The 13241-nt window shown below is 40.7% G+C and overlaps 1 protein-coding gene across 1 annotated transcript; it reads left to right on the forward strand.

Moving 5' to 3' along the window:
* The first annotated feature begins 857 nt into the window (after positions 1–857).
* On the forward strand, positions 858–10536 carry DNAJA2 (DnaJ heat shock protein family (Hsp40) member A2). The gene is made up of 9 exons (XM_015873972.2): positions 858–1045; positions 3439–3498; positions 4225–4448; positions 5650–5730; positions 6035–6168; positions 7773–7969; positions 8868–9012; positions 9128–9255; positions 9766–10536. Exons 1-9 carry the CDS (start codon positions 968–970, stop codon positions 9952–9954), a joined length of 1236 nt encoding a protein of 411 aa, XP_015729458.1. The 5' UTR covers positions 858–967; the 3' UTR covers positions 9955–10536.
* The last annotated feature ends 2705 nt before the right edge of the window (positions 10537–13241 follow it).

Genomic DNA, 13241 nt, shown 5'->3' on the forward strand with positions numbered 1-13241 from the left:
GCACCTGCCCCAGGTTCCAGAGTCTTCCAGCAGCCGCTGCCTGAAGAAGGGCTGATGACCACAACAGTGTGAGGAAAGGCTGGAGGAAACACACTCCTGACCAGGCCTGAGGGCTGAGGTTCTAATTAGGCACAAGCAGGAGTTTTATTTGCTGCCTATAAGCAATGCCTTGCCGTGGCCTCAGCACAACTCACTTCTCTGCACCACTTCAGGCCTAGCATAGCAACTAGTGCTTTATTTAAGATCCCATAAGCAGAGCAAAACATGAAAAACAGCGAGCAGATGGGTGCCCGTGTTATTTATAACCACCGAAGCCTCGGTCATACACCCTGAAGAAAAATAGGTTGATGTCTGAGGTCTGACAGCATGAGGCGCTCTGTGCTTCGGCAACAAGGCACAGCCAGCGGTGGGGATCTTTGTGTACAGTAACCACAGTCCTTGGAGGTGTTCAAGGCCAGGTTGGACGGGGCCCTGGGCAACCTGATGTAGTAAAGGTGTATGTTTGGTGGCCCTGCCAGGCAGGGGGTTGGAACTACATGATCCTTGAGGTCCCTTCCAACCCGGGTCATTCCGTGATTCTGTGACCCGGGGAACGCCGCAGCCTCAGTTTCCACACGGAACGTTCCACAGCTCCGCTCGCCCCTTCCCGCCCACGGCGCGCGGCCACCACGAGCAGCAACTCGAGCTCCACAGCGCCCAGCGCCCATCACAGAGCACAGAGCACAGAGCACACAGCGCCCGTCGCCCCCTACAGCCCCGCGGTGGCGCTGTGTCAGTATCCCGAGCTGTTCCGCTGGGGCGTGGCCTCAGCCCCTCAGGCCGAAGCGGGGCGGGCTTCTCCCGCGTCGCGGCGCGGTGACGCAGCGGCGTCTGCGCGTGACGTCGCAGCGGCGTTCGTCCTGCTCCCGGTCTCGCCCTCGCCGCCCCTCGGCCTTTCTCCGGCCCGCGACTGCCGCCCGCTGCCGCCATGGCGAACGTGGCCGACACGAAGCTGTACGACATCCTGGGCGTGCCGCCCGGGGCCTCCGATAACGAGCTCAAGAAGGTGCGGCGGAGGAGCGGCGGCCGGCGCCCGGGGATGGCGGGCGGTAGCGCTGCGGGGCGGGGGCGGGCCGGGAGCCGGACGGGGCCCCGCGGGGCGGCGGGTGAGGGACGGTGGGAGGCGAGAGGGACGGGCCGGGCCTGGGGGGGTGGGGAGGCGCTGCCCGGAGGCGACGGGGCCGCGCAGGGTCTGACCGCGAGGCCTGAGTTTGCGGGCGGGAAGGGAGAGGCGCCCGGTGCCGCCTCGGCACGGCGGGAGCGCGCAGGCCGCGCCGAGGGGCCGGCCGCACCTCGCCTGACGGCGGCAGCGGAGCCGGGTAGGCCTCGGGCCGGCCTCGAGCGGCGGGGGAGCCGGGCCGTACCACACACACACCGCCGCCCGGCCCGGCGATCTGAGATCTCCGCGATGCCCGTGGGCGGCCTCCGCCTCCTGCAGCTGTACGCGCCTTAGCGCGGCTCGCGATGGGCGGGGGCTCCTCGGGAGGGGTTCGGCGTGAAGCGGCGCAGGGCTGCGGCCGCCCCATTGTCTGCCCCACGTGTGGGCACGGCGGGGTTTCGGTTTGATCGAGGTCGGTCCCTGCCGGGCGGGGAGCACCAAAGCGAGGGAATAAAGAGCTGAGGAGGAAACTTGGAGTCAGGTCATCGGTATAACAACGTACCACAGGCATTTCGGTACGGAGGGTATGAACCATTTCCGCGCCCCCTCCCCATAAAAAAAAAAAAAGGAGAAATTTACCACCGTTTGTACGGGAGGGAGGAAAATTAACAGGCAAGTTTACTAGCAGTGACCTGCTTCCGCTGCTGGGTGGTGCTGCCATGAACAACCACGTTACCCAGCATGCACATGGTGGCTGAATTTGTGCAGGGATAGGCAGTAGCAGTGTTGAAATAGTGTTAGTGGAAGGCGGTAGGAGGCTGGTGAACACCATCAGGCGCTATTTTTTGCCTTACTAAGGTCTCTTAAGGGTGTTTTCTCTCCCATATGAATGAAGAACTTCCAACATTCTTCTACTCGGTGACCTTTGTATTCGTTGCTATATGTTACACTTGTCATGGAATGTTCCAACTGCCTGTAGCACTCAGTTTGTCCCTCTTATCCTCACTGAGAGGTCACGTGGATGCTTCATTAATCAGATATTAAAATATCAGATATGAAAGCAGAGAAAAGCAGGTGCAGAGAAATGGATAATGGCTTCACCAAGAAGCAGGAGGAAAACAGCCTTTAACCAATGGTTAGTTAAACTAACCTATATTAGTGCTATTGTAGGTGATTGTGTAGCCTTGATTCTGGATCTGTTTCTCTTTAATTAAAAAGAGGTTGCTTGCTCTGGGCCGTGATCCTAAGAATTGCTCTAAGCTGCTGCGCTGCTACAGAAGACATGAGCTCTTCCCTTTAACCACCACCACACAAAATCCTTTTTAGGGGATAAGTTGATATGTAGATTTTTCAGTTTTAATTTTTCCATTATTTTAGTGCTTAAATTATAAGGAAAAAATGTTTTTATTACAGAATGTTCAAGTTTGTGGAAGGTTAAGCCTTGTTATTGATGGGTAATTTGTACTATGAGCCCTGTGACTTTTGCTCTTTACTCTTAGTGTATTGTAGTAAATTTTGCTTCTGATATCAATGTTCTGCTTCGTTTTATTAACTTTTTTAAGCTCAGAGTACTTAAAGATGATTAGTAAAGGCTGGTAACTGCAGATGAAGAAAAGGAATGTTACCAGATGTAAAGCTCTCTTAGAGCTGTGGTTCCAAAGACAGAATTTAGATGCTCAGCTCTACTCAAATGTCACTGGAGTCATTTCTGTTAACAATAATGGGAGTACTGAGAAAAGTTGAGGTGGGGTGAGGGAGATGTTATGGTCAAACACTCACATAGTAGAAAGTCTTGTTACTTGCTTTGATCCTCCAAGGTAGGAACAAAAGTGATGGAGTACTGCTAAAGAAAAGGTCATGGTCCTGAGAACCAAAGCACTGGTCAAAAAAAAAACCATATTTAAAATTCTTTGTGACCAGTTCTGTCTGCAGTTTTGGAACAATGAAGTAAAAGTGGTGATTGTTCTGCACATGTAATTCATACTTAGTTCAGCACGAGATTGAATGTTTCATTGTTGGTAGGTAAAGGAAAAAAAAAAATAAAATGATTTTTCTTGGAATAGTGACTGATAGAGTTGGATGAGAAGCTGAGGCAGCCATTTTGTTGTTAATATCTTGCTGTGATTGAGGTGATGTAGTCAGTTCAGAATTATATGCGCCATTGATGCATGACTGATTTCAAAACATTCATTTTCTCATTTTTTGTTAGGATTTTCTTTCTTCCTGGAAGACTACTTGAGTTTCTCAGAAAAGTACAGATGACCTAAAATTGGAACTAATTTTATATTTCTTTCAACCAGGCTTATAGAAAGCTGGCCAAGGAGTACCATCCTGATAAGAATCCAAATGCTGGTGACAAAGTAAGACTTGCTTTTATATTTTTTTCATTTAAACTCCTGTACTTTGCTGTTTCAATAGCATCTAAGGGTCTCAATAGTACGGCTGGGTGTTGCAGATTATTCAAAATCAGTAAGAACTGTGAGAGGGAACCAAGTATTTGTGGAGGAACTTGAAACTGCAGCATAAAACATATTGCATATATGAGAAATTTGGATCAGATATATTGTACTCACAGCAAATTAAAAAAAAAAGTTAATTAAGTTGACTCAATTGATTATCCCCATCAGGAATTCTCATGATTTCTTACAAGTGAACAGGGATGACTATGAGAAGATGAGCTTTGTTTTGTGGACTGACAAGTTAAAGTGCATTTTAAAACAGGAGAACAATTGAGCAACTTTTTAAGTGCCTGACAAGTCTGACAATCTCTGTCATGTATGTAACTTGTTTTTGCCTGTTGGCTACTGCAATAATGTGCATTTTTTACGTGTTAGTAAGATTGTCTTGTGCTAGGCCCAAAAAGCAAGTCAATGGATATCTGTGATAAAATATCATGTTTTAGTATAAAGTAAGATGTAATATAACTATGTCTAAGTCTGCCTTCCTCTCTTAGTAGAAAGGAGGGGTGGAAAAGGTTATGTTGTGTACTATCATCCTCAGGTGTTCATGCTGGGCAGGGAACTGTAGCAAAATTCTCCCTTAGTTACAAATTATCATGCACTGATGTGATTCTGTCCTTCTTCTAGTTCAAAGAAATAAGCTTTGCCTATGAAGTATTGTCAAATCCAGAGAAACGTGAGTTATATGATAGATATGGAGAACAGGGCCTTCGAGAAGGTAGTGGTGGAAGCAGTGGAATGGACGATATTTTCTCCCACATCTTTGGTGGTGGATTATTCAATTTCATGGGTGGTCAGAGTAGAAGTCGTAATGGTAGAAGAAGAGGAGAAGATATGATGCATCCTCTCAAGTAAGTATCTTAATGCTGAAATTAATATACATTTTCAAGTTTTTCTTATCAGTATTCTTCTCTGTTAGCTTAAATTTTGGTGTGCTCCTCAGGTGAGGTTATGCAGTTTGCACCTCCATTTCAGACCTGTATGTGTCATGTATGGTCCAGAAGGCAGTTATCTTATTTTCAATAAATAGTTAATTATGTAGGTTATCTGATGCTTTGATTTGTCTGACTACTAACCTGTAACTAAGCCTTAGTTAATGTTTTTTTCTTGGTTTTGCTTCTGAGTTATGCTTGGAAGTTCTAATCTGAAATTGCATTAAATAAACAAGTATTGCATAATAGCTGGACTCTTAGGAAAGCAGAGGTACTAATGTTAGGCAGCTTTGTTCAAACTTCCTTTAAGGCTGCATCTTTTCTATGGTTGGCAAACCATGCAGAGTCTGGTTGCTTCTGTTTGCTTACTTAGTTTAGCAGCTAGTAGTGTATGCTGTGTTACTAATTTTCTTTAGTTTTGTTTTTGTTTGTATGTACTAATGCTGGGCAACCTTTTCTAGTTCAATATTCTTGACGTTGAAAATTCTGTCTAGTAATGTGAACTTGGGGTTAATCAACTTCTCTCACTTTACAAAGGTTATTAGAATTTGCTTGTGTATTCAAGGGTGTCTAAAAATGAACAAATGTAAAGAACCATATAGCCTTGGGACTTGTTAGTCCTTCTTTATGCCTCCTCTCCCCCAGTATCCTCTGTTTTCCAATGGAAAATACAGCAGTAAGTATATATTCTTGTGTATGTATGCTATAAATACCTCAAAGATGATCTAGAGAGAGGAGGGCTTTTCACTTGCTTGGTAGAACCTCTTCGGAAAAGAAAACTAAAATATCAGATGTGACTGTAATGAAACATAACATGCTATGTTTGCTTGCTTCCTATGGAGAAGCCTGACTAATCTGTTTTTGTTTCTGCCAGTTACATCATAGCTTTTCTCTGAAGTGGTGTTCAGGGCTGTGTCTATGTATTCATATGTATGGAACAGTTCTTAATGATTCCTTGTGAAAGCCAATGTGGTGCTTTTTAAAAATATCTTGTTTTAACAGCAGATTTAGTCATTATGAAGAACTGTTTTTCTATTACTTGTCCTAGGCAGATATTTTAATTATGTGGAGAACAGGTACTGTTAAATGATAACACTGGAGAAAACGCTTTATTTTGCAGAGTCTCTTTAGAAGATTTATATAATGGAAAGACAACTAAACTACAACTTAGCAAGAATGTCCTTTGTAGCGCATGTAATGGGTGAGTTTGTTTCTGCTTCTGAATTCTCTAGTTGCTTTGTTGATATATAATATAATGAAGCATTTTCTGTGTCAGATCTTCATTGGTATTTAACTTAACTGGGGTCTTCACTCAGACTGGAAAATAGTTTAATTGTAATTTCATGGGCTTTGAACTAACTGGGGTTTGTGTGTGTTTGTGTTTGCCAGTAGGGACACCTGACTCATTGGCAGTGCAGTCAGGCATGTTAACCTACTGCTGTAAATATTCTGTCATATGTTTCTGAAAGGCTTGGTTTTAATGCAACTGGTGCTTTCTATTCTAGTCAAGGAGGGAAGGCTGGAGCTGTTCAGAAATGTAATGCTTGTCGGGGTAGAGGTGTACGTATCATGATCAGACAGCTGGCTCCTGGAATGGTTCAGCAGATGCAGTCTGTATGCTCTGACTGCAATGGAGAAGGTAGGCCGGCTCTTCTGTATTCCTCAGTGTGCTTATAAATATGCAATAAAAATATGTAAATATTTATCTTGTGTGTTTGGAAGAACTGCTGCATAGCTTCTGTCATACAGTGAAAGGCATCTCATCTAGGAGAGCTTTTCCCCTGTGTGGTCAGTTAGGTGTCTGGTCCCAATGTGGAAAAGTCATTTTAATTAGAGCAGCAACACCATTGTATGTCTGGAGTGCGGAAAACAACCTGGAAACTTGAGTAATGGGGATTAATTCTGGTGTTTGTTTTTTTTTTTGTGTGTGTGTTACTTGGTGGTGGTGGTTTCTGTTTATTTTGTTTTTTAAAGACTTGGATGTGAATTTTACTTGTTGCTTTTACTCTTCTATTAAAAAGACCAACATCTGGGGGGGGGGGGGGGGGGGAGGAGGGTTAAAAGCCTTTATTTATTTATTTAATTTTGCAGTCTTATTCTCTAAGAACAGCTTTATGTTAAAACTGAAGTTGGACTTAAAAAAAAAAAAAAATTACTAAGATACCCTTTGCTGAATTGGTTGTTTGACCGTCATGCGATATGTGCTTTGTGTGAATCCCTTCTGAATGTTAGGCAATTTGCAGAGCAGTGATGCAGCCTTTTAGATAGCTTTGTTTATGACAATACCTGAAATTACAAAGGGCTGTATTTCATTGAAATATTTTACAAATGATATTTCTGAACATCTTGTTTTCACCATTCGAGTACATCATTTCAGCTGGGTAGAACAGAGAATTTAAGCTGTTCTGTATAATTATCCTTCAGTTTGCTGGAGGACGTACTTGTGTTGCTAGAGGTGACAAACAGTGTGAAAAACTATTCACTGTCAGAGCAGTATAGAAGTGGAATCTTGTGTGCCAGGCTATTTCAGATAATTTCTGTCTTGTATGAAGCCAGTTTGACCAGCTGTCTTCTCCTCAATGTATGTAAATCTCAAGTTTTGCTGACTATATTTATATGATACTTCAGAGCTGTGGTAAAATACTGCAAAATGGGACTCCCTCAGTAATCCTCCTTTCACTGATGTTAATAGAACAGAACTAAGCTTCCAAAATTCAGTTTAGTAGTTTAAATTAGTACTGTAACTTTTAAGAGAGAGTGGATGCTTACGTTTGGTTTTAGGTTTACTCCTCGTTTATAATGATTATCTTGCATTTTAGCAAAGAACTTAAAAATGGGTGTTTTTTTATTTTTAAATTTATTTTAAAGAGAAATTGAATGGTAAGGATACTGGAGTTCAATTTGGACCTAAGGAGCAATGCAAGCTGCAAACCTCATCTTTTGTTTTGTCTTCCTTGTCCAAAATCTTCTTTTAAAGATTCCTGAAAAGGCAGCTTGGAAACTTGCATATTTATATACAAAAAGATATATGTATCTTTGTGTAACCTTTTTGTTCGTTCTTTCCCATCTCCCAAGTACAGTAAATAGAGCCTGGCTTTCTCCTTGTCAAAATGCGTAAAGCAACATCTAAATGACTGGTTCTGTTGTGTATGTTATTCAACTTACTTTAAAACAGCTTGTTTCCCCTTTCAGAATGGTGTACAATTATGTGTAAATCTCTGAACTCAAAACTTGTATCTTTAGGTGAAGTAATTAATGAAAAAGACCGCTGTAAAAAATGTGAAGGGAAAAAGGTGATCAAAGAGGTAAAAATACTTGAAGTCCATGTAGACAAAGGCATGAAACATGGGCAAAGAATTACATTCAGTGGAGAAGCAGATCAAGCTCCAGGTGTGGAACCAGGCGATATTGTCCTCTTACTCCAAGAAAAGGAGAATGAGGTAATACTTTTGAGTTTATATTAAATTGCATTTAAAATATAATCTTTTAATATTTTATGCTGTGGACTGCTATTTTGTCAAAGCTTATGTATAGCCTTATGCATGGCCTTATTCTTCTTCCGTAATACTGTGTGAAACCCAGCATCAGTTACTTGATTCTTGGTTTCTTTTTGGTAAGGGAGAACACTGTATGCATACAAAACAAATGCACGTAACAGCATGACAATCCATATGGTAGATATCATTTCTATCTCAGTCTTATAATGAACTCTATTTGGTTTTACAGCATTAACTATTCTTTAAAAATACTGAAACCTTGTGTCCTACTGAGTAGAACTAGACTGATAGTCAGTTGAGATTTTATGTTCTTAAAATCTCCTTTGAAGTAGGAAAGGAGGTGGAAGAAATAATGCTTTTGGCAGCCTACCAGCGGACAAACTTGTATATTCTGGTGAAAAATCCAAAGTGCTGTGGCTGAAGGATCTCTTAAGATGGCTGTGGACTAATTGATTGAAACCCTGCCCCATAGCTAACTAGCTGAAGGAGATAGCAGCAGCTACAATAAATGTTGAGAAACCAAAATGTGATTTCTGTAGCATGGTGTAGAGGAAGTAGTGTCAAACAGTCCTGAAATTTTTGTTTATAGCCTAATTTTTGTGAAAGGTCTTGGGGAGCACTGCTGCTTTATGGGCTACCTTTTATGTAATTTGAACCTAATGCTTTGGGATGTTGTGTGGTTTGTATTATCTTGTATGACATGTTTGTAATGCACAGACTTCCACAGTATGTTGGTAGGTCTGACATGAAGTTTTAGGAAAAGAAATAAGCTCTAAATAATTAGTTTTGTGAGGATATGGTTGTAGTACTAGAAAAGATACCTCCTGTTTCTGTTTTTCAGGTGTTCCAAAGGGATGGGAATGATTTGCATATGACGCACAAGATAGGACTTGTTGAAGCACTGTGTGGATTCCAGTTCACATTTAAGCACCTCGATGGGCGTCAAATTGTGGTTAAATATCCTCCTGGAAAAGTAATTGAACCAGGTAAGCTTGAGGAGATAAGGACTCCTTTGACCATGCTTTCACCTGAACCTTGGCTAGAGAATTGGGTAGGGCAAGATTTTCCTAAAGTAGCATTTCTTATTTCTTACTGTTACAGGCTGTGTCCGTGTAGTCAGAGGTGAAGGAATGCCACAGTATCGCAATCCTTTTGAGAAGGGGGATCTTTACATTAAATTTGACGTTCAGTTTCCTGAAAATAACTGGATTAGCCCAGAGAAGCTTTCAGTAAGTAGTCTTTCAAGCATGAATTTGGTAGTCTACTGGACGGTGTATGCAAGGTGCTTGTGTGTTAGCCTCCCATTCTTGCTTTGCAATGCCTAAGTTTGAATAAATTGTTCTATTAACACTGTTTATAGGCAGCATATGATTTGAAAATATGTATTGAAATACAGGTTTCTGGTACCTGTTTTTAAAAGTTGTGTGGATTTTGAGTAGATGGGAACAGGAGGAAGAATCTTCCTGTGACCATGTAATAAGTCTTCAGAGTGCAACTGTATTTACTGGTTGCACATTAGTTGATAATGTGTGGAGCTTTTTCCTTATTAATGTGTCTTCCAGTTAATGCAGATACTTTGGTTACTCTTAAATGAGTTGTGCACTCCAGGGCTTATGCCAGTTTAGGCTTCCAAAGCAAACTTGCTCTGAGGAGGAGTCATGAAGCTGTGGGGAAAGTCATCGCTTTATGTAGATAAAGTTGGAGATACGGTATTGAATGCACTTCTTTTTTCGGGGCAGGAACTTGAAGATCTTCTGCCTGCTAGACCAGAATTTCCTAATGTAATTGGTGATGCAGAAGAGGTAGATCTTCAAGAATTTGATACCACTCGTGGTTCAGGTGGTGGCCAGAGACGTGAAGCTTATAATGATAGTTCTGATGAAGAAAGCAGCCATCATGGACCTGGGGTACAGTGTGCCCATCAGTAAACATTTGTCTAAAAAGTTGCACAAGGATTTTTCTTTCAAATTTTGCCTGACTTGTTTTCAACAATCCAACTGGATTGTATAAGTAATCCAGATGAACCAATGGACATCTATTGCTGTATGTGTAACTTTTAAATTGGTCTATAGTATCTACAGAGTGTAATTTAAACTAACCACAAAGCTTACATCTTCATTTTGACTGTGTAGCAGAATAAAGCACTTGAAAGGAAGACGAGACTCCTTTTCACATGGGTTTTAAGTTTGTCCTCGTATCTGTGCTTGATTTTTACCAGTTTTGTGTAGATTTTAAGTTTCATATTTTAAATTCAAATTCTACATTGTAAAGTTTGTGTACAATTTGTCCTGAGGCTTGGTATTTGGCTGCACCTGCATAAGCTGCTACAAGTAGAATAAAGAATTTCATAGCCTGTATCTGTCATCTAGATGCATGGTAAATGGGCTTTGCACATAATGGGTTTAGAGCTGACTGGGAACAATGGAAGACTAAATTAGAAGTGGTTGTAAGTTTTTTCTACCATCTTGTGAACGGTTTCTGAAATAAATAAAAGCAGTTGGTGTATAATATTTCTTTCTGCCTTGTAACTTTTACTTTTGCAGTGGTTCTGACCATGTTGTGTACCAACTGACTATAGAGAGGTGGACACTTAAAAGCACAGGGAGGCTGAAGCTGCTTTAAGACCAGCTTGCAGTTTAAGAACTGTGCGCTGTGTATAAATGTTTTCTTGAGCAGCAGTACAGCTATTTAGGTAGGGGAAGGCCACAGCCATGACCCCTTTCTTTAGAGAAAGTACAAAGGTTTTAGACTGCCATCAAGAAGTTACAGACATCTGCAATGAAGATGATTAAATCCCATGCTAAGTGTCTTACAAATAAATAAACATGCCTGGCAATTTGCAATTGCATTAATGCAGTTTGTAAAGAGATGGATCTCAGCGTTTTACTTGACAAATATTTCTGACCTCAAAACATACTAAATGTTGTCAATTTTATTAGTTTTTCAGTTGTTTTTTTTTCCCTAACAATTAAGACCTTTTATTTTCCCACTTTCAGTCCTATTCCTTTTTATATGCACTTAATTGGCGAAAAAAAGAAACCTTAAACAGTTACCAGGTAGAGCTCTTATTTTGTCAGTTAGAGAACTGTGTATGAGTTGCTGTTCACCAGTTTGTTATAGTGTAGTTCCTCTCCCCCATTGAGTAGAAGTTGAAATACATTCTTTTCTTTATAAATCTCGAGTGTGACTTTAATAACTTGTCAGGTAATTGTTGACTTCTTATCCGTGAGTGAGGTGGGAGATGCTCCAAAGCTTTCTGTGTACGTGGGTAGGTGATGACATAAGAGCATTGCTAAATGTGGATTTTAAACTGAAGCAAAAATAAACACTGTTTGGCTGGTACTTCAGTATTGATTTATACTCTGCAAGTCATCTGGTGAAGCTTTGTTTTCACTTAAAAAAAACAAACTTCAGTCATAGTTACATAGTGATCCTTCTGATGTGCTTCACCAAGAAGTCCATCATCTCAAGCTGTAGTGTTTAATAATTGATGTGCTTGTCTGATGCTTTTAAGTACTAATATTCAGATTTACCTCTGAACAAGTGGAGGATGTACCCTAAATTTGTGTTTCTCAGGGTGTTTGGTTTGTTTTTTTTGTTTTTTGGTGGAGTGGGGATTGAGAGTAGGAGGAGGAATCAATCCACTGTAACTTCTGAGCATACTGAAGTGAAGGGGGGAGGGTGTAGATTTGATCATTGTGTTGTACAAATTAATCAAGATCTGTTTATTTAACTTAGGCATCTGACAGCAGAATCCTACAATTATTTCCAGAATTGCCTTTGTTATATATATCATTTCGTACAGTTTTAGTGTAGTAGAAGTCATACATAAATATGAAACCTATCCAGTCTTGACTTCAGTACTGAACTTGGAAGTGATATAATACTGCAGCAAGTAATGTTGTTCAGTTTACTGCTAAACTTTATTGCTTTACTGTAACTACTGATACTTGAAATAGGCCATTGTCCTTGTCGTACAAAAAATGAAAGAAGCATTAGTTGTGTGTAAACAGTGCATTGTGATATGTAGGTCAGAGGTAGTAATATAGAGTTATTGAGTCTTTGCTGTGCTTCCTACCTTGGTGATAAAACTATCAGTTGATTAAGAGAAGTCGTGCATCACTGAAGAAGTGCACAGCTTGTGAGTTTGGCCAGTGTCAGGGCCCAGAAACACTTCCTAGCTCTTTAACAGCCTTTCTTACACACATTCAGGTTTCAGTACTGCCTTGCAATGGTATATGCATTAGTGTAGTGTACGAGGGAACAGTTAAATCAATCATGTTGAAATACCAGTTTGTCTTCAGGAATCAAAACTGATAACAAGTTAATGAGTTTCATATCAACTTAGGTTAATTCAGATAAATTTAGTTGTAACTGGGTAGTATAATGACTGACTAATAAATGTCAAATGGTTCATACAAGTCTTAAAACTATTATTAAAAAAAAAAAAAAGCATATCTATTTTCTGATTATCAAGTGAAAATATTATTCTTAAATAGGTTAGGCTGAACTTCATGTTCTTGACCAGTTTTATCCCTTGTCTAGAAAGTGCTCTTTCTCCAGCTGAAACTTGTGACTTAAAAAAAAAAAGTGAAATAAGGGTTAAAAGTTTGTGGAGACAAAAGAAAAAGCTGTTAGAAGCTACTATTGCTTAAACTGTGCTTAAAGTTTTAAAGTGCAAGTCCTCCCTGCTGTCATATCACAGTGAGAACACTGAAATCACTCCTAGCAGACTAAAAGCCAGGTGGATCTTCAAGTTAAAAGATGACCTTCATCGCTTAAGCTTTTCTTTAACTTGATAAAGTTACCCAAAGCCTTTCCTAGCAGAGGAAATCTGAGTTGCGAGTTACATAACAGCATAAGACTGGAAATAATTTAGTTCATTTCTGTGTTAGATTTATATCTGTGTTACCAGAAATATCTTCAAGTTCTCTTGAATTTAAAAACTTGCATGTCAGCTTAAGGCCTAAATAAAATCTCTAGAGACGCCATTGGGGAATACCGAATATGAACACTAACAGCAAGCCAACAGTGAAGTAATCATTCTTCCATGCATTCCAGAAACAATGTGAACTGTAATATTAAGTAACTTCCTACTTCTAGTTGTGTAGAAATAGCAGTTAGACCTTAAATCTTGTTTGCTACATGAAGGTATTATTTTTCCTTTTACTGTGAACTGAGTTAAAATGCCAGCTATAGGCTTGTACAAAGTTGG

Source organism: Coturnix japonica, chromosome 6 (assembly GCF_054131305.1).
Source record: "Coturnix japonica strain WE chromosome 6, WE-NBRP24, whole genome shotgun sequence".
NCBI lineage: Eukaryota > Metazoa > Chordata > Aves > Galliformes > Phasianidae > Coturnix > Coturnix japonica.

Coding starts and splice junctions, on each gene's coding strand:
- DNAJA2 (XM_015873972.2), top strand. CDS start 968: ATGGCGAACGTGGCCGACACGAAGCTGTACGACATCCTGGGCGTGCCG. Junction 1,046..3,438: donor CCGATAACGAGCTCAAGAAG/GTGCGGCGGAGG, acceptor TCTTTCAACCAG/GCTTATAGAAAGCTGGCCAA. Junction 9,256..9,765: donor TTAGCCCAGAGAAGCTTTCA/GTAAGTAGTCTT, acceptor TTTTCGGGGCAG/GAACTTGAAGATCTTCTGCC.